The sequence below is a fragment of the Neofelis nebulosa genome, chromosome 2 (assembly GCF_028018385.1).
Source record: "Neofelis nebulosa isolate mNeoNeb1 chromosome 2, mNeoNeb1.pri, whole genome shotgun sequence".
In the NCBI taxonomy this organism is placed as follows: domain Eukaryota; kingdom Metazoa; phylum Chordata; class Mammalia; order Carnivora; family Felidae; genus Neofelis; species Neofelis nebulosa.
Genome location: NC_080783.1, coordinates 206,994,076 through 207,014,271, shown reverse-complemented (window position 1 = coordinate 207,014,271; position 20,196 = coordinate 206,994,076). Strand labels below are relative to the sequence as shown.

At 36.9% G+C, this 20,196-nt stretch overlaps 1 protein-coding gene across 38 annotated transcripts in view; it reads right to left on the bottom strand.

Moving 5' to 3' along the window:
- The window catches only part of EIF4G3 (eukaryotic translation initiation factor 4 gamma 3), a 320,627-nt gene that overhangs the window by 147,685 nt on the left and 152,746 nt on the right, over nucleotides 1–20,196 (bottom strand). For 17 of the 38 annotated variants that reach the window (XM_058718790.1, XM_058718783.1, XM_058718752.1 and 14 more), the window contains 3 exons: nucleotides 10,905–11,000; nucleotides 9,388–9,501; nucleotides 5,766–5,798 (listed from right to left, as the gene is read on the bottom strand). In XM_058718790.1, coding sequence (XP_058574773.1) covers nucleotides 5,766–5,798; nucleotides 9,388–9,501; nucleotides 10,905–10,934 — 177 coding nt within the window. In that variant the 5' untranslated portion in view covers nucleotides 10,935–11,000. Of the gene's footprint in view, nucleotides 1–5,765; nucleotides 5,799–9,387; nucleotides 9,502–9,844; nucleotides 9,887–10,904; nucleotides 11,001–20,196 lie in introns of all 38 variants that reach the window. The other 21 variants (XM_058718791.1, XM_058718785.1, XM_058718788.1 and 18 more) reach the window with 4 other exon arrangements.

The following is a 20,196-nucleotide window of genomic DNA, read 5'->3' as shown; positions in this document are numbered from 1 at the left end:
TAACTTGCAAAAGCAATAAAAACCGTATCGAAAATATGCTTCTGAAACACCTAGCTTTCTGCAATTTATTGTTCAGCCTCCTGGAAGAACAGTAAGATTTGCAATTATGAGTTTTTTAGGTTAATATCTTCAAAAATTCTGAAGTACTCTGGAGAAAATAACAGTGCTATGATTTTCTGGCAAGTTACAAAGGGACAAGCAGTAAAGAGTCCACATAATGGGATATCACTCAAGTATCAACCAGAGATTCTACTGACTGACAATAATTTATAATGAAGGCTATTACATTCTAAATTCTTTGTGTATCTTCCCTGCATGTGGCCAATATCACATACTTCAACATTTCATTAAGAATTAGAAGATGTAGGGGCGCCTGGGTGGCGCAGTCGGTTAAGCGTCCGACTTCAGCCAGGTCATGATCTCACGGTCCGTGAGTTTGAGCCCCGCGTCAGGCTCTGGGCTGATGGCTCGGAGCCTGGAGCCTGTTTCCGATTCTGTGTCTCCCTCTCTCTCTCTGCCCCTCCCCCGTTCATGCTCTGTCTCTCTCTGTCCCAAAAATAAATAAAAAACGTTGAAAAAAAATTAAAAAAAAAAAAAAAAAAAGAATTAGAAGATGTAAACCCTAGAGCTGAGCTTTCCAATACAATAGCCACTAGCCATATTTGATTACTTAACATTAAATTAAAAATTCAGTTCTTCAACTGCATTGCACAGTTCAAGTGCTCAATAGCCACATGTGGCTAGTAGCTACTATAGTGAACAGTACAGACACAGAACATTTTCACCATCACAGAAAGTTCTATTAGAAAAGTACTGCCCTAGAGGATTACGTCAGATGGCAGACAAAAAAACAAAGAAACAAAACCCTAAGGATTCTGTCAGGAACGGAAGGTGTTCTGTCTGATCATAATGTAGAGTCTGGGAAAGGAACATCCTTGTAGAACACTCTACTCATAGGTAAAAATAGGCTGAGAAAAGGGAGAAGAAAGGCAGGCTGTCTTATTGCTAAAGAAAACTGACATTTACCAAGGATCTATTATGTGCAAGGGATTGTGACAGGCAGGCACTGGGATGCTCACAACACCCTTAGGAAATAGGTGCTATTGTTGTAATACTTCAATACTTTATCATTTATGAGCACGTTTTATCATTTCTCAGATAAGAAATCTGATGCTCAAAGTTAGTTTGCAGTAAAGCTAAGATTCCCCGTTATGCCAACTTCTAACCTATATTTTCTTTACTATCTCTGCTGTAACCTTACAAGGCTTTTGTGAGTAAGGCACCAGATAAAATTGCCCATGACTGACTTAAACTCTGAAAAATCTAAGCACTGGTCATAAGACTGCATAAATGCTTGATCTGATTTCTAAGTAATATCCATTAAACTCTGATATGCCAGGTCTGGCCCCAGAGGCAAGCCCTAAGCCTTCATTTATTTTACTTTCCAACTTTAAGAAACTGCCTAGAGCAATACAAGTATTTCTCTACCAGAAACTAAGACTTCAGATATAATAGCACAACTTTGAATACAAAAACCTTTAAGGGTCATAATGGAAAAAAACACAACACAACAACAACATAAGCCAGCTGTTTTCTTTTAATCTTTTAGCAACAAGAACAGAACTACAACAGGAAAACACACACACAGTTTCAATGCTGGCCACCAGGTAACATATTTCCTTGATGCCCAATACTATTATGTTTTATGAAGCTTTTATTTGTTTATACTAACTCCAATTGCTCTGAATATGGCATATTCTCCAACACTTGTGAGTACTATGTGAACTAAAATCATGTATCGACACACCGCAGAATATTTTTTGTTTTATGAACACTCTTAAATACCAATTTCCTGGTCTTTCTCAAAATGCAAAGACTACTCAGCCGTAGTATAAAACCAACACTTGATCTCTGTTGTGAAACCCAAAAGTAAAATAAGGACAGGAACACAAGTAACTTCAAACCACAACTACACAAATTTCAGCTACCAAACATGAAAATAACACAAGTCCGAATCTACATTATACCAAGTGACTTGTTTTACTTATGAGTGTACGTTCTGTTCTGTTCTTTCAGTTTCTAATTACCTTGGGATTTTCAAACACCAGAGTAAAAATAGTTGACATATTTCTCAAGCCAAGGGTGTTCGCATATAAAATTACTTAGTACTTCTTTTACCCTTGAAGAAAACTGTTATTCTAATCTAAAGCTGTCTTCGGACTGCAGAATGCCAAAAAGAAAAGAACATCCTAATTAACCTGAAGAATTTCTGCAAAAGCCAAAAACTAATGATACTGGAAGAAGACATGGCTGACATAATTCTAACTAGAGCATGGTACCCCTGACTAGAAGGACTAAATAAGACCACTGGCTGGCCACACATAAACATATTCTAAATAAAAGTAGTCCCAAGAAATACATTCTGTAACAGTTTCTTGGTTCTATTAAACTAAAAAGATTTGCTATCCAAAATCTCACATGCTTCATTTCAATTCAGGTACTTCACTTTACAAAGAAGAAGAAGAAGAAAAAAAAATATCTATCTATCTATCTATCTATCTATCTATCTATCTATCTCCTAGATTACTAGCCTGGACAATCATGTTTTCTTTTCACAAGCAATTACCCGTAACTAGCTTATCGAAACAACAGTACTTATTTTCTTCATAATGTTCAGAGAAACAATTGTTACTAAGCATTCACAAAAAGTTATGTATTTACTGTTGGACTTTAGAAACAGCAATCATAGGAACATCATCCAGCATCAACCAAATTATTTTCTGAAAAAAGATCAAAGCATGAAAGGATATGTGATCAGAAAGGGAGCCACTGATGAACAATGCAATGCGATAAAGGAAAAGTGAGAAACATATTCACTAATTCTAACTCTCAATTTAATGCTTTCTGGTCAAAGGAAACCACCATAACTGAAAAAACCATTTGTGCCTTCAATTCACAACAAACCAAAACTAATATAGGACACAGATGTTTTCCCTTTAAAAACATATTCTCTGTAAACCACTTGATGTTTTTCACTGTACTGATTTCACTATACAAGTCTCTACATACGGTTTTGTCTTATGAGCATCTCCTCTATGAACCTCTAACTGACGTTAGATCTGAGGAGATCATTTTTAAATACCGACTTCAGCCAGTGATTCTCAAATGAGAAACAGTATCACCTCCACTGGGGTTATTTGGAAATGTATGAAGGTGTTTTTGTTTCGTTTTTTAATTGTCACTGGGGGAATCCTACTGGCACTTAGAGCCCTAAGGTTGCCAAATGAACTGCAATTTACAGGGAAGTTTTTCATAACTGGTGATCCCACCCAAAATGCCAATATCTATTCCACAGTGAAACAAACCAAACTAGTCTGTACATCTATGGACACAGAAGAGCAAACTCTTTCTAACATGCTCTATGCCGTTAATACTGGTTCAGCCAGCGCCTGCTCAGCAGTCGTCACTTCAACACCAAGCCCCTCCCTCCTCTAGTTCTCCAAGGTCACTCATTACTGCTACTGCCTCAACCAAAGTCACATTATTTCCTTACTTAATTCTCTGTGGTGTAATGAAAAAATTCTAACTGGTATTTAGAAAGAGGGGAATGCCAGAGTAAAAACACCCACATACCTAAAGTTTTTGTATCCAAAAGCAATGCTCTGTATTTATGCTGCATCTCAAGAATTTATCTTTAAGAACTAGTGTCAGGAAGTCATTATCTTCCTTGTGGATGAATAAGTAGTAAGTATACACACATACGTGATTCCAATTTTTTTAATGGTTAAAACATGCCATAATTTCACAAGTATCATCCTATAGCTAGATAAAGGACCAATCTGCCAATACTTTTTTGAGTAAGTCCTATTACACATGAAAAATGATTTTAGAACTGAAATCAACCTCTTGTCACAAGACTCCTTAAAGTTTTCCTTGGTTTTTGAAATGGAAGAAAGACAAAGCATATCGTAAGACTTTAGGCTCAGACGAAATTTCAGAAGACAGATTTTCCCAAAAAAGACTATTTGTAAAGGCTTAAATATACAACATCCCCATTTGAGGACCATCACTATTGAATAGAAATAATAGAAACATTTAGCCTTATATGAAGGAGTTCAAAACTGTTTTTACTTAAACAACAGTTTCTTTCTACTCTACTTCTTGAACAGAGATATCCCAGATTTTTCTGTTAGTGGTCTTCCTGGATTGATCCCTGACTAAAATTTAAGCCTGGCCTCTATGGTCCTCGACTACACATTTTTTAAAATTAATAATCAATCTTTTTAACTTAAGAGATTATCTTTTTTTTTAATTATTAGTAATCTTACCCCATATATTCTTGGTATGTGCTAAACATTGCTCATCAGTTTACTTGCACTCCCTCGTTTACTCTTCCTATCAGTCCTAAGATGGGTATTAATACAGTGCCCCTTTCACAAATGAGAAAACAAAGGCTGAGAGCAGTGAATAACTTACCCCAAACCACTCAGTTAATAAAGAAGAGTCAAACCTAGGTCTAGTTGACACCAAATTCCAAGCTCTTCAAGTACTTTAACAATACTGTCTGTTGATACTAAAAACTACCCGAGTTTTATTTCTTCATCTAATCCAAAGAACTGCCGTCCACTTCATACAATCACCTCTGAGTTCTCCTGCAAAGTGTCTTTGGAATCTCAGCTTTTGCTTGGCTTTTACATCCTCTAACTTGGAAAGACTGTATTTTGAGAAACAGAGCCTGGTATTAAATCACAGGTAGACAAAGAAATCCTTTAATGAAACAATGTCCATTTACTCAGTAGTAAGAATTCTAACTATGATAACACAGGTAAACACTGGTAACTTTTCTCTTGCTTTATCAAACCATGTTCTATTGCATAATAATATTAAAAACAGCTACCACTTATTGACTGTTTACTTTGTGTCAGATGCCTTAGGAATCTTATCTCTAATGTAAAGGGTATTTATTTATCCCCATTTTACATAGGAGGGAACTGAGGCTCAGAAAAAGATCTGGTTAAAACAGCTGGTTACATGATAATATGGTGGTAATAAGAACCCAGATCTGTACAACTCTAAAGTCTATGCCCTTTCTACTATAGCAGAAGAAAACGTTTCAGAACACTCTATCAAAAACTACTCGGAGGGAAAAGCCCCGCAAAAGTCTTTTTCTCCCCAAACCACCTCCTCTAGTATATTCCTGCTAAATAAATTAGTGTTAGTGGATACATTTTTGGATATTAATTTAAACAATCACTTCATTTAAAAGAACCAACAGGCTAAGGATAATTCTCTATGCAGCAAATGAATATATATTATTGTTAACTGGATATTAGATTTCAGTTAGCAACTGAGAGTAAGTGGTTTTAGAAATACTAATGCTATTTTATACACATCAATACAAGTTACATCAGAATGTTAACAGAAAACCCTTAGAATGTTGCCTGTTCCACTCAGTTAAATGTAAACAGTCCAGATACCCACAAAATCTGGGGGGGGGGGGGTTAATTTATCAAAAAAATGTCAGGGTTCTCTACATTCAGAGCAATTATTTTGAGGGGAAAAAACTCCCATAAACAGAAGGGAATGGGTCTGTTAGCACAGAGTGCTGTGAGGTTAGTGAAGGATGAGAAGAGGACCCCACGAGGCTGCAGCTCCTGGAGAGAGCAGCGGAGCGGCCCCTGGAACGGCAGCATTCTCAGAGTCAGCAGCTACTGGCACCCCCGCCTAGTATTACGGGTGATAGTGAAGGGGCAAGGGTACAGTACCTGATGATGGGCAGGTCGAGGCCCCGCTGCAAACTGAGAAAAGGAGGGAAAACAAACACAAAAGGAAAGGCACAAAGAGTCAGAAACACCACAACAAAAACCAAAATGTCACACAATATGCCAAAAGAAAAAAACCCACGAGAAAAAAAAACAACACAAACAGTCAAAGCTTTGCTGCAGGACAGTGACAGACAGGTACTAAGATTCAACAGGTTAACACCACTACCAGGTATAGTTTGTCATTTATCAGCTGGGAGAGAAACAGCTAAGCTGTTAGGCACGTAAGGGTATCCTTCTGATAGGAATAATTAAAAGCAACAACAACAACAACAAAAAACCCCTAAAATAAAAAGAAAGTCTGAAATACTAAGTGGTTATATTAAGACAAACATGAAAAAGTCAAGTATGCTTATGCAATTGATATAGCTGGAGGAAATGAGAAAAGCTTTTATATTACAAGAAATAGCCAGGAGGTAATTAAAATGTCCAACAGGAAATAAAGAATGTTAAAGGACTGATTTCAAATTTACTTAAGTTTAATGGGGTATCTCATACATGAAATGGAAATTTCAGTATCTTCCTTTATTTCTTAAAAAAATTTTCATTTATATATCTATAAATATATAAACATATTTATAATATATAAATATGTATTTAAATATATAAATAACTATATATATATTTAAATACAATTAACTAGTAAAGTTTAGTATCAGGCATACCAAAGCAAACAGCTGGTAAAGAATATCACTCTCCAACATGATTAATCAAAGTGGTACTATTATCAGCTCAAGAAGAAAAAAGAGTGAAAGAAGTCAAATCTCTCAATCACTGTTTATACACAACAGCACAACACTGTACATATGCACCTACTGCTATCTGATACTGAGAACAAAAACAAAACAGAATATAACTCCTTAGCTAAATACAGTGCTTGAAAGCAGATAATATATATTCCAACACCTAATTTCCCTAACTTAGAATGAAAGAAAAAGGTCTTCCACCCATAAAATTTTACATACTAAACCTCTAAGATCAAATAATTCTTCATCAGAGCATTAACTTGCCTTCCAATGTGATTTTACTAAAAAGGACAGAGAAAACTTTTCAGGACATAGTGTCTGGACTGGCTACTAATGCATTAACTATCTAAATAATAAATATTAACCACCCTCTTTAGTAGTGAAAACAAAGTATTTACAAAGCGGTTTTGAAAAGCAAACCACACAAGGCTTTACTTTAATACATTTAAGGACCTAAAATCTACGTCTTCAATTATTTTCTTTCCTAGACTAGAGCCATCCTTCTGTCGACTCATCACTACAGGTGAATCAGACTAAAGATTAACTAGGAAACAATCCCTCAGACTCAGAATTCAAATTACGTGCAAAAGATTTGGAATTATTTCCCCAACTGCCATTATTTCACGTAAATAATTTTCAACTACGTGCAGTGGAGCACATGCCACAGAGTAGGAGATGGCTGAAGACTGCTCTACCAAGAATTCACCCTGGAGACTAAAACACCACCTATTATTCAAGTAATGAAATGTGTTTTAAACACATTTTGAAGTTATTCAGCATAACTTAATGAGTTCTTGATGACCTACATGATTAGACTGTGTTAGGTCAGCCATTATATTTGTGAATTATTGTAAAATCGTTTTTCAGAATGATGACAATGGCAGCTATACTCTTCTTGCAGAACATTTTCTCTTCACAGAAACCGAGGTCTTCTATTTTCAGTTTTCCAATTATGAAAAGAAAGCAGATCATACCTCTACTATGGACATCAAGTTTCAAGAATAGGCAATACCACCCATGTGGTATGAAAGTAGGGGGTGGAAGTGAGATGTTTCTTCATGACACTTTTGAAGAAAATGGGAAAGAAGGGCCATGTTAAAAAATTAACCTGAGTACAGCAGTACCTGTCTTATCACTGTTCCACAGAAAGGTCCCATTTCTAAGGCTCTAAAATAAAAGTTGCAACTTCATGTATCTGGAAGGTCCAGTCAAAAGATAACTTTCTATGAACAAGAGGAGTACCTTATAAAATTACACATATACTTCAAAAAAACAAAAAAACAAAACAAAAACAAAACAAAACAAAAAAAAAAACAACCAACACAAGTTAGTGGGAAAGTACCCTAGTCTATTTTGCACTAGTCACCATTGGCTATTGAGTTTTTCATTTGGAATGACAATAGTCTTAGTCCTGTGGGTAACTGTAAGCAACAGAACAAACTGTAGTCGCTGCTGGCTCATATTAAAAATAGACACATTCATTTTTTTTTTTTTCTTTTTACGAGGGGTCTTTAAGATGGTGAGGACTGTAGATATTAAAGAAAGCAGCTTTCTGTGAACTTGGATCCAATGTTAATGCCACCCACCCACCCACCCACCCACTCACTCACTCACTCACTCACTCTTCTGTGCACAGTTGGCAACAGGGCATGGCCAACATAACACTGATGTATCTTTGGCACTTAGCACTACAGAACAGAAAAATAACCAGTGGATACAGGTTACTGAAAAAACCAAACTGTTACCCCTCTTCCAATTAGGCATTTAATAGCTTCACTATTTTAGAGGCTATTTAAAAATAAACTATTGTTTAAAGAGTTCCAGTACAACCAGAAAACGGGACAGATAGGTAACTAATCAGTACGTTTTTGCTTTTAAACAAGAGTTTCAACAATATGAATTTAGCTAAGATACCAGGCATCAAATAGAAATATGGACAAAAAGATAACCTGAAAGAGGGCAGGGGCCACTTGAAGCCACTTGGATTGCAAAGGCAGCTGTCCAGGGAAGAACAGAATAGCCTAAACTGTGCAATTGCCAATGGCCCATTAATGCAGAAATAGAATGGAGTAAGCTTTAGCTGCTCTACAAAGCCATGGAAAGGGTCCCTTCCTTAGTGCAACAGCTTACCTCTCCTCACCAGTTGGGACAGCTGTGGGATGGATGAGACTAGACTATGGCAACTTGGGATGTAAAAAGAAAATGCAATCCTGCCAAATTCCATATCCCATCTTCACCCTCCCAGCACCAACACAAATGAAATAAAGAAAACTGGACCCAAAACAACAAGCAAGAGTAGTCTTGGGTTTGCTAGTCTTGCACTTGTTTTGGGATATGTAATGGAATGTTATGTGTGTGGTTTTTAGTAATGGGGGTGGTAATGGTCACTAGCAGAGCAGATGGCAAAAATTGCATAGAGGATAGTATCTGAAGAGTTTATGACCACAGAAAAATGGCTGACAACTACAGACAATTTCCTCTTTGATATTCAATTATAAAATGGAAAGAGGGAAAAAGAAGCGTTGAAATTTATCTTTTAAAATCAAATTTATCTGAAAGGGATATCCCTCTTTGAGTTTAAAATAAAGAAACATCTAAACCCCAAATTACTCCTGTCTAATTCCCAATCAAGAAGACCCACCCAATTTGTTATTCTTTTCCCCACTATGCCTGGCAGAAACTGCCATGCTAGGTTAGACTTTCAGAGAAGAAGCCATCAGAGCATTTCTGTTCATCAGCCAATAAATGGATGTGGTCAAAAATAATGAGTGCCAGAGGCACCACTGCCTGCAAGAAGTACAGTTTGTTATATTGCTTACAATGCAGTATTTTATCCAGCCTCTTCCAGCCAAGGACCTGTAAACGGGAGTCTGTTCCAAAACCTTCCTCCTCTTCCAGTTGTCTGTGCAATGTATTGGCACTGTTCTGCTGGGCTGTCAAAAAAACTGGTTTAGAGATGCAGCTCTTCAGTCAGGTTTTGCGCCAGTTCTAACCATGTAAATTTCTTTTCTTTCAATAATTATAAATGGGGGTGGGGGTGGGGGTGAACAGGGCCATAGAATTCTTTGCAATAAGAGCTTACCATAATGTCCCATGTTTAATGACTATAAGCAGGGCCTATCTAAAATTAACCTGGTGAGATCTCAGGCCCACTCCAAGTAGTAAAGTATGCACATCCCCAAACCGCTCTCTGAACACAACTTGCGTCAGACATCTTGTTGATCATTTCAGCAAAAAAAGAGACAAGCAAACAGGCAACTAGGACCAAAGTCCCACCTCTTTAGAATGGTTCTTCCACCCTCTGGGGAGAACCAGGATCTAAGAACAGGTATTGGAGAAGAGGACAACAGGGAAAAGGAAGACAGAAAGAGGGTAAGAAAGAGATTATATTTTGGTGCAGCCTATGATCTCTAGTTCGTTGAGCAATCTTTCATACATTTCAACATTTCTCAGTTCATGCATAAAACCAAATGAATAGAAGCCAATGCAATGAAATACTCCAGTACTACAGGCAAAAAAAAGCAGGGGTGGGGAACCAAAAGAAGATACCTGTATTCTGAGGAAAACACAGAGCTGAGATACAAGTAGGGATGTGAGATACAATGTGAGATGTTACAGAAGCACCTTCTGGCAAAATCTAATCATGCAGGGCAGGAAACGACGTTCTAAGGAATGGACAGCTGAAGCCACTATATACTTTTGTGAAACAGAAGGATGAACCTTGAATAAATTCTCAGGCTTTGCAATATTTATTGCAATCCTTGTAAAGGATGAGCAAAGAGGATGATAGCATTTTAATTTGTATGACAATTTATTTACCATTTGAAAAAACAAATACACCACTGGTGTATGTCATGCATATGTCCAAACTGTCAAATGATTAGAACTGACCTAGTGACACTGATTTAGAACTATTACTTCCCAAACCACCAGAATTTGCGTCTAATTAATGAAATTTAATTTACTTCTAAAATCACTGTGCTTTACTCTCTTTCTGAATTTTCAACAGTATAACAAATTAAGAGCTGAAATGAAGTGAACTTGAATGCAACCAGATTTTTTTTACTATCATGCCACAGGAAAGTAAAAGAAGATATAAAGCTCCATTTCTTCTTTTTCTTAATTTAAATTATTCCTTATATTAAAGGTCTGAAAATGCAATGCTAACCGATAATAGTAATATTATGATGATAATGATTAATAATAACAATAAAATAAATTGGCTTTGGAACAAATATCTAAAAATGAGAAAAAAAATTAGCCAAAGGAACCCAAGCTATTAAAAACACAAACTTAGATGGAAAATATTATCTAGAACAAGCTTCTGCTTACTTACCGGAGAACGGGTTTGAGGTTGTGAATTCATTGTCTGAGGGGCTTGAGGGTATACCAACGTGGTTGGACCTGCATTCTGTCCAGAGGGATATGGGGTCTGTCAAAAAATGGCAGTAACAATATCATATTTTGAATATATATGGCATGGTAACTCAAATTATTAAAAAGAAATTGACAGATGTATTCATTAGTGTGGTTTCTATCTGTACCACAATATGGAGCAATTCACGATCAGAGCAGCATCTGCGACAGGTTACCTAAAACCGGATAAGGAGACATCTGCAAACCAATGACTAGGTACAATTATTTGATAACTGAAATACAAAGAGCGCTCACTATCAATTCATCTATTTCTGAAATGGACAGATCATGCCACAAACAAAATCAAACATGGCTGAAAGAAATTGTTACTGCTGTGATGAGCTTTCCAAAGTACCCCACGAGCAAAGAAAACCATTGAGGAAGACATCCCAGAACAAATCAGCAGTTCACGAGGTTAACTGTTATGTTGTTATTGCTGTTCTCTTCCACTGCTTACACCTTAATCCTTTTATAGGACCTTTTTTTTATTTTTACATAAAAATCTACAGAAAGTTGGAAAAAAGCGTGACTTAAGTGGTTATATCTACTAACTTACCACAAGTCTTCTGAAAAAGGAATATAAACTTTTTATTATAAACCCATGTTAAATGCTACAGACTAATATTCTACGTGCTACTGACTTCAGAAAAAAACAATACGTGTAACATGTTTAAAATGAAATACTAGCAAAAGCAATGGACACAGGACCTGAATTCTAATACTAAGAACTGCCACTTACTTGGGCAAGTAACTCACCTCTCCCATGAATGTAAAAAGAAATAACACACCTACCTCATAAGGAAGTTGCTAAGATTAAATGAGGTAACGTCACTTTTACTATATGGTCATTCATGTGTTATCACCATGGTGCCAATTTTACACGTGAAATCAAGGATCAGAAAATTCTAGTGTTGGGGCGCCTGGGTGGCTCAGTTGGTTAAGCATCCAACTCTTGATTTCAATTCAGGTCATGATCCCAGGGTCATAGGATCGAGCCCCATATCATACTCTTTGCTGACAGCATGGAGCCTGTTTGGGATTCTCTCTCTTTCTGCCCCTCCCCTCTTCATATGTACTCTCTCTCAAAATAAAAGAAATAAACTCTAAAAAAGAAAGAAAGAAAGAAAGAAAGAAAGAAAGAAAGAAAGAAAGAAAGAAAGAAAGAAAGAAAGAAAGAAAGAAATTTCGAGTGTGTTATCCAAGGTAAATAAGTAAATGATACCTCCAGAAAGTATTCTAACTTTGCTTTAAAAGACAATTCTACAATTTTTGGCATCTGCTGACCTTTTAGTGAAAGTTTAGCTGGGATTAACAATTTAAAGCAACTGGCTGAAGGGCCCCTCCCTGGCTGGCTATATCAGTGGAGCATGTGTCTCTTGATCTCAGAGTCATGAGATCAAGCCCCACGTTAGGGAGTAGAGATCACATAAAAAAATAAAATCTTTGAAAAGTTCATCATAACTTTCAAATAATGAAAACGCAATAACATCAATGGAAAAAAAAACAATTTTTTACTGGATGAAGAGGATAGTTTGCAATCTTCCAATATGGTAACCTAATTATACCCATCTCTATAACTAATATTAAGGTTCCAGATCAGGTCAATTTCCCTTTTCACTATAGTTCTACTCAGTCTGGCCACAAATTGAAAATTATGACTGCGAGTATCTCACATCTATCAAATAGGTGATAACTGCATCAGATATGACCCAAGAGTTATCCATGGTTTCTCATCAAAGATAATTTTTAGCACCGTTTCAAACACTAAGTTTACATATGTACGTTTCATACTCAAACTCTGGAAGGCTGGAGTAAATTTAACGTAAAGTCAACGTAAAGTTAACTTACGTAAAATTTAATGTAAAGTTAAATTTAAAGTTAACTTTCTAATTCAAGTTTACAGTTTCAATTTAAGAGTGGTGAATGGATTTCTTACTAACTCTGGCTGCACTCAAATTTGAAAACTATTTCATCGAGTTCAATTACAACATTTGGATACAGTTGTAAAATACAACATCAATTTCATTCTTTATCAAATTAAAGAAAGTGACCAAGTGTTAAGAAATTCATATTCTCAGTGGCAAGGCTTATTGGTTTCAGGGAATCTTGACACTTTATTCTCAACAGTTGGTGTTGGATGAAGCATAAGCTTCAGACTATCAAGATTCTAAATACACCATTGAGATGTATGACTTATAAAAACATAAAGAAATGTTCTCTCCTTCTATACTTCAAAAAGTTGGGTGAGAATTTCATCCTCTCACAGCTAGAGTACTACAGAAAGGAAGAACAGCCCATTTTCCTTTCCACAGAGGATGCTGAAAATTTGCATCCTGGCCATTTTCGACCTTATTCAAAATTTTCACAAATATCTTCAACACTGGAGCCATCTAAGACAACACACCTACAATTAACTGAAAAAGCAGCATGTGAATTACCATTCAGGCACAAGTTCTTTCATTCGTTAATAGCACCACTCCTGGCAACACAAATTGCTGGTTCCCTGTCAATACTGGGATTGTATCATTGCTCTTAAAATGATTATTAATAAAAGAATTTCTTTTCCTTTAGCTTGAAATTGCTCTTTTAAACAAACATAATCAAGTTCTTCTTCTACTCAAATTGTATGTACGCCAAGAGCAGATTCATATTCTACAAATTTTCATGTAAATGCAAAGCACCCATAACATCTGATGACAGCCACACACACAAGTGATTCCTCTTTCACTACGTCCGCCATTGTGCCGTTAGCAGTATGTGATTTTACCAGAGGCACTGATAAAGGAAGTTTGGCAATTGCTCACTTGGCTTTCTCTCAGAGGGTTATTTCACTCTTTATGCCTGGTTTTACAAATTTCCTAGGAATGATATACCTAACTTGTACCTGGTGCTGCTGTGAAGGGCGCAGCTGTGAAAGCTGCTGCTGTGCTTTTTATCGCTTTTCTGCATTTCTAATGACACAATTCAACAAGTTTACTGATCAAGTCATTCTGGAATAACCTGTTTCATTTACTACTATACTTTCTTGAAAAATAACACAAATATTTGAATAGGAACATTCTATAAACAAGTTTCATGACATCAAATGAAGAGAGAACTCAGGACAGATCAGTGAAATATCATTTCAGTGGTTGTCACTGGTTTTTCATCTCCTTTCTCTTGTAATACCTTCAAAGGTATCACAAAGACTTACTTCTCCAAGGATATATACACGAATAATTTATATTGAAGCTGCTATCAGTTCACTGTCCAAGTTTACTTGCATTCTCATTTTCATTACTTTTATGTTTCTTTTTTTATTCTTTAATGTTTTTATTTATTTACTTACTTATTTTTTGAGAGAGAGATAGAGTGAGTGGCGAGGGGGCAGAGAGAGGGAGGCACAGAATGGGAAGCAGGCTCCAGGCTCTGTGCTGTCAGCCACAGAGCCTGATGCAGGGCCTGAACTCAAGAGCCAGGAGATCATGACCTGAGCTGAAGTCAGCTGGGCATCCGACTGAGCCACTCAGGCACCCCTTCATTACTTTTATGTTTCCATGAACACTGATCCCTTTATATTAACTTAGGGAAATAAGAACACAACAGAAACAACTAGCAAAAGATGTTAACTGTTAACAGAATGCCAGTAAAGACAAGCCAATCAAAATAGTCTTTGTGCTTCAAACATAACCTTTAAGTCCATAATAACTATTTAAGAAACAGTGATGTGGATAATTAAAGATAAAAATCTGAGAGTAAATTCCATTACAAGACAGGACACACTAACACAGCATCATAGGATCAGATGTGATCATTTTTAAAATATAAGTATGTAAAAAGCTAACAAGGATTTTTAATTTTTGCCACATACGGCAATGAACTTAAGCCAAGGAAAAGAATTAAAACAGAAAACATTTATAGCTCTTACTATGTTTTAGGCACTATTCTGAGCACTTTACATATAACTCTGAGATGAAAGGTTATTCCTCCTAAGACTCCTCCTTCACCTGAAACAAATTCTGACATAAAGCCTAATAAATTCAATACTGTGCGTGTGTGTGCGTGCACATGTAAATCTGATTGAAAAAGTTGCCACAACCTTCCAAAGGGCTATTAGATAATACCAAATTTTATTTAAAATTTTCTTTAATTTTAGACATAGAACGCAAGTGGGATACAGGGCAGAAGGAGAGAGAGATGGAGAGAGAGAGCGAGAGCGAGAGCGAGAGAGAGAGAGAGAGAGAGAGAGACAGGAGAGGGAGAGGGAGAGAGAGGGAGAGGGAGAGGGAGAGGGAGAGAGAGACAGAGACAGCGACAGAGAGAATACCTCAACCAGACTCCACGCTCAGGGTGGAGCCCAATGCAGAGCTCGATTTCAAGACACTGGGATCATGACCTGAGCTGAAATCAAGAGTCAGATGCTCAACCAACCGAGCCACCCAAATGCCCCTGAAATTATTTTAATTTTATTCCAGTATAGTTAACACACAGTGTTATATTAGTTTTAGGTGTACAATATAGTGATTAAGAATCCTATATATTACTCAGTGCTCATCATGATCTACTCTTCATCTTTTTCCCCCCCTCTCTCACCCATCCCCCCACCAACCTCCCCTCTGGTAACCTCTGTTCTCTACAGTAAAGAGTTGGGGATTTTTGCTTTGTCTTTTTTCTTTCTTTTTCCCTTTGTTTCTTAAATTCCACATGAATTCTTGTCTTTCTCTGACTTATTTCACTACTCATTCTGCTCTCTAACTCCACTAGAGTTGTTGCAAATGACAAGATTTCATCTTTTTATGGCTAAATTAATACTCCACTATACATACACACCACATCTTCTTTATCCATTCATCCATCAATGGACGCTTGGGCTATTTACAGAATTTGGCTATTGTAAATAATGCTGAGGGGCACCTGGGTGGCAAAGCGTCTGACTTCGGCTCAGGTCACGATCCCACAGTTCTTGAGTTTGAGCCCTGCGGCAGGCTCTGTGCTGACAGCTCCAAACCTGGAGCCTGCTTCAGATTCTGTGTCTCCCTCTCTCTCTGCCCCTAACCCACTCACACGGTCGCTCTCTCTCAAAAATAAACAAACGTTAAAAACAGTAATGCTGCAACAAACCTAAGTGTGCCTATATATACTTTTAGAAAGAAGGAAAAAAATAATCCGAAGCAGTGCAGAGCCCAATGCGGGGCTCAATCCCAAGAACCATGAGATCATGACCCAAGCTGAAATCAACAGTCAGAGGCTTAACTGATTGAGCCACCCAGGCATCCTCTTACCACATTTTAAATAAGCTTATCCGTTTGACACACAGTTCCATTTCAAGGAAAAGATATATTCATAAGGGCAAAAAAAAAGTGGGGGGGAACATGCTGAATTTCCATGTTTTTCTAAGGAATAAGTTAAGTATGTTATAGTCAGTAATGAGAGACTATAAATGCAGCCTACTTATATAGTTATGTTTGATATATAACATAGAACATGTTCATAAATGTATAAAGATAAGATGTCTTCCTAAGCAAACTTAGTTTAGCATCAGCTGCTTCTGAGGAATGGGAGTTGGAAGGAAAGTATAGGATAAAATCTGTGGTTTTATTTTATATAATTCTGTATTACCTGTTTTTCGTTTTTCAAGAATCAAAAGAATTGATTACTTTTATAATAATTACATAATGAAAATAACCTCTATCCTTCACGTTCCTCTTCACATCACAGAAAAAACAAAGCAAAGCAGAAAATACAGTAGGAATTCTGTATTTTGAAAGTTCTATATATTTTTGGAACACAAAATGTCGTCTCATAAATCACAATTAAAACTAAAGCAACAATATTTATTGAAATCTAGCACAAAGGAGTCACTATATATAGCTATGGGCTATGTACATAAATGAGGGTGAGGATATATTGTTGCGGGCTTTTTAACCTTCAAGAACTTCCCAATTTAACCAATAAAAGATAGAGATATAAAAACAATTTATTCAGCCATAGGCTATAATCTTTTACACTCATTAAAAACGATATAGAGCAGGGCGCCTGGGTGGCTCAGTCGGTTAAGCAGCCGACTTCGGCTCAGGTCACGATCTCGCGGTCTGTGAGTTCGAGCCCCGCGTCGGGCTCTGTGCTGACAGCTCAGAACCTGGAGCCTGTTTCAGATTCTGCGTCTCCCTCTCTCTCTCTGACCCTCCCCCATTCATGCTCTATCTCTCTCTGTCTCAAAAATAAATAAATGTTAAAAAAACAGTTAAAAAAAAAAAAAGATATAGAGCAACGTTTAATGATGTGGAATGAATGGTACCAAGAATGTTGAAAGTAGCACGCATATGGATAGAAGGTACTGGTAGCATTTCAAATCAGTAGGAAAATGCCCAGAATTACTTAATAAATTGTGTGGGGAAAGATGAATATATACCGTCAGCTCATAGCACCAAAAAAATTCCGTATTAATTTAAAATGTTGGAACGTAGGGGCTCCTGGGTGGCTCAGTCGGTTGGATCTCCGATTTCAGCTCAGGTCATGATCTCGCAGTTTGTGGGTTCGGGCCCCATGTAGGGCTCCGTCCTGACAGCTCAGAACCTGGAACCTGTTTCGGATTCTGTGTCTCCTTTTCTCTTTCTCTCTCTCTCTCTCTCTCTCTCTGCCCCTCCCCCGCTTGTGCTCGTGCTTTCACTCTCTCTCTCCTCTCTCAAAATTAAATAATTTTTTAAAAATAGAAGTAAAAATAAAATGTTGGAATGTAAAATATTAAACTCTAAAAGTGCTAGAGACAAATCTTTTTGTATCATTCAGAGCTGGGAATACTTTTTAAAATCTGAATAAAAAGACTACCTATAGCAACACCAATAATTTACTTAAAACAGACAATTGTTGGGGCGCCTGAGTGGCTCGGTCGGTTAAGCGCCCAACTTCGGCTCAGGCCACAATCTCCCATCTCACGAGTTCAAGTCGCGCACCGGGCTCTGTGCTGGCAGCTCGGAACCCGGAGCCTGCCTCGGATTCTGTGTGTCCCTCTCTCTCTCTCAAAAAAAAATGAACACTAAAAACATTTTAATGAATAAAATAAATGTACAGCAATGCTAATTATATGCACATTGTACAAAAGATCCATGGGACTTTTTCGTCTTGCAAAACTGGAACTCTATAACCACTACTTCCATTTAAGTGTTATTTATACGCATTTAGTCACTTAGAATTTAAACTTAAATAGCCAGATATGACTAGTTGATACCATACTGCACAACACAGGTGTAGAAAGCTGTTAATTCCAAAATCTTACTCTTCTCGTGTCTAACGTTGTATCTTTACAAACGTCCACAACTCTGTTTTCACAGAAGTGAAATAACATCCAACAAACAAGAGCACAATATAAAAACACTGGAAAAAGAAGAGACCCATACACGGTCTTAAGCATATTACTGGTTTTCCTCAGCTAAATAAAGGCTGAAGTTCTTTGCCACAGATTCTCAGTGTGGACTACTGATCCCTGGGCATCCCTGAGACCTTAATTAGAGGGTCCGTGAGGTAAAAACCTTTCCTCGTATTAATGCTAAGATATTATCAGCTTCTGCTAATGACACAGAAAAGCAAGGTGGGTAAAACTACTGGTGTCTTAGTAAACGTCAAGGAAATGGCAATCTTGGTCCCTTCGCTCCCACATTCACTATGCACTCATTTAAAGAAATAAAGTCAGTACTTAATGTCATTTACGAGAACGAAAAAGTTATGAGTTTTTATTTTCAGATTTATAAATTCACCTGGAGTTTGAAAAATACAGAAAGTTTCCCTACACATGCTCTTTACCTAGTTTTCTGTAATAGCAACAAATACTTACAGTACAACAAATCTATAAAAATGGCATTGAAATAACCCATCAACCTTCTTCATAATTCACCAGTTTTTTGTACATACACATTTTTTTTGTGTATTTAGTTCTTGGTAATTTTGCCACACGTATAGATTTGTGTCACCACCACTACGGACACAACACAGGAAAGTTCTTTACAAAGATCCCTCAGACTGCCCCATAGTAGCCACAGGCACATTCTCGCCTTCTTCCTTCTTCCTTCACCTCTCATGCACCTAACTCACAGTAACCACAAATCTATTCTCCAACTCTATCATCTGGTCATGTATAGATGTTATAAAACTGGAACCATATGATAAAAAAGCTTCAGCACATGTCATTATAATACTTGGTGTGACTAAACAAGATGAGAAATAAAGCACTTCCAGAGCATATACCAAAGTAAGATGGTTCTATTAAGAAACAGCACTTACTCCACTGCTTGCGTTACAAGCTGAACTACACGCAACGCCATTTTACTTGAAAGAGTAAATAACAGACAAGTACGCTTGTGAAGACTTTGGTACGTGGCAGACAGTTTATTAAAAGTGAACAAAACGAGTCTGTCACATCGAGGAAAATGAAAAGGATTTGTTACCAATAATAAAGTTAAAGTTAAGAAATAAAAATTAGACTACTGAAAATATGTATCTGTCACCGTGAGCTTGGCGCCTCCCAATGTGTAAGACTTTATGAGGAGAATGTGATTTTTTAGACTGTCTAATACAAATTATGTGTATAACTCAGTGAAGCAATATTTTTCAAATGACCAATGTGTGATGTTACAAAATCATATAACACTAAATAATTAATTCAAGTACAAGACAGACCAGCAGGTTTTAACATACCAGAGTACCAAAAGTTCAATAATATGGATTCAGATTCAACAATGTAACGAATGTTTAAGAAATTACCATTTACTGAGTTTAACACAGCATCAAAGGATTATCACACATTTCTGAAAAAACTTGCATAAAATGTCTCCCTTTCCCAACTACACACCTGTGTAAGACTGTATTTTCTGCATCTACTTCAGCTAGCTAATATATTGCAACAAGTAGAGCACAGAACCACATATGAGATTCCACCTCACCACTTTTTTTTTTCCTTGAACACAATATTTTATTTTGTTTTATTTTCAATATATGAAGTTTATTGTCAAATCGGTTTCCATACAACACCCAGTGCTCATCCCAAAAGGTGCCCTCCTCGATACCCATCACCCACCCTCCATATCGACCCTCAGTTTGTTCTCAGTTTTTAAGAGTCTCTTATGCTGTGGCTCTCTTCTACTCTGATCTCTTTTTTTTCTTTTTCCCTTCTCCTCCCCCATCCATGGGTTTCTGTTCAGTTTCTCAGGATCCACATAAGAGTGAAACCATATGGTATC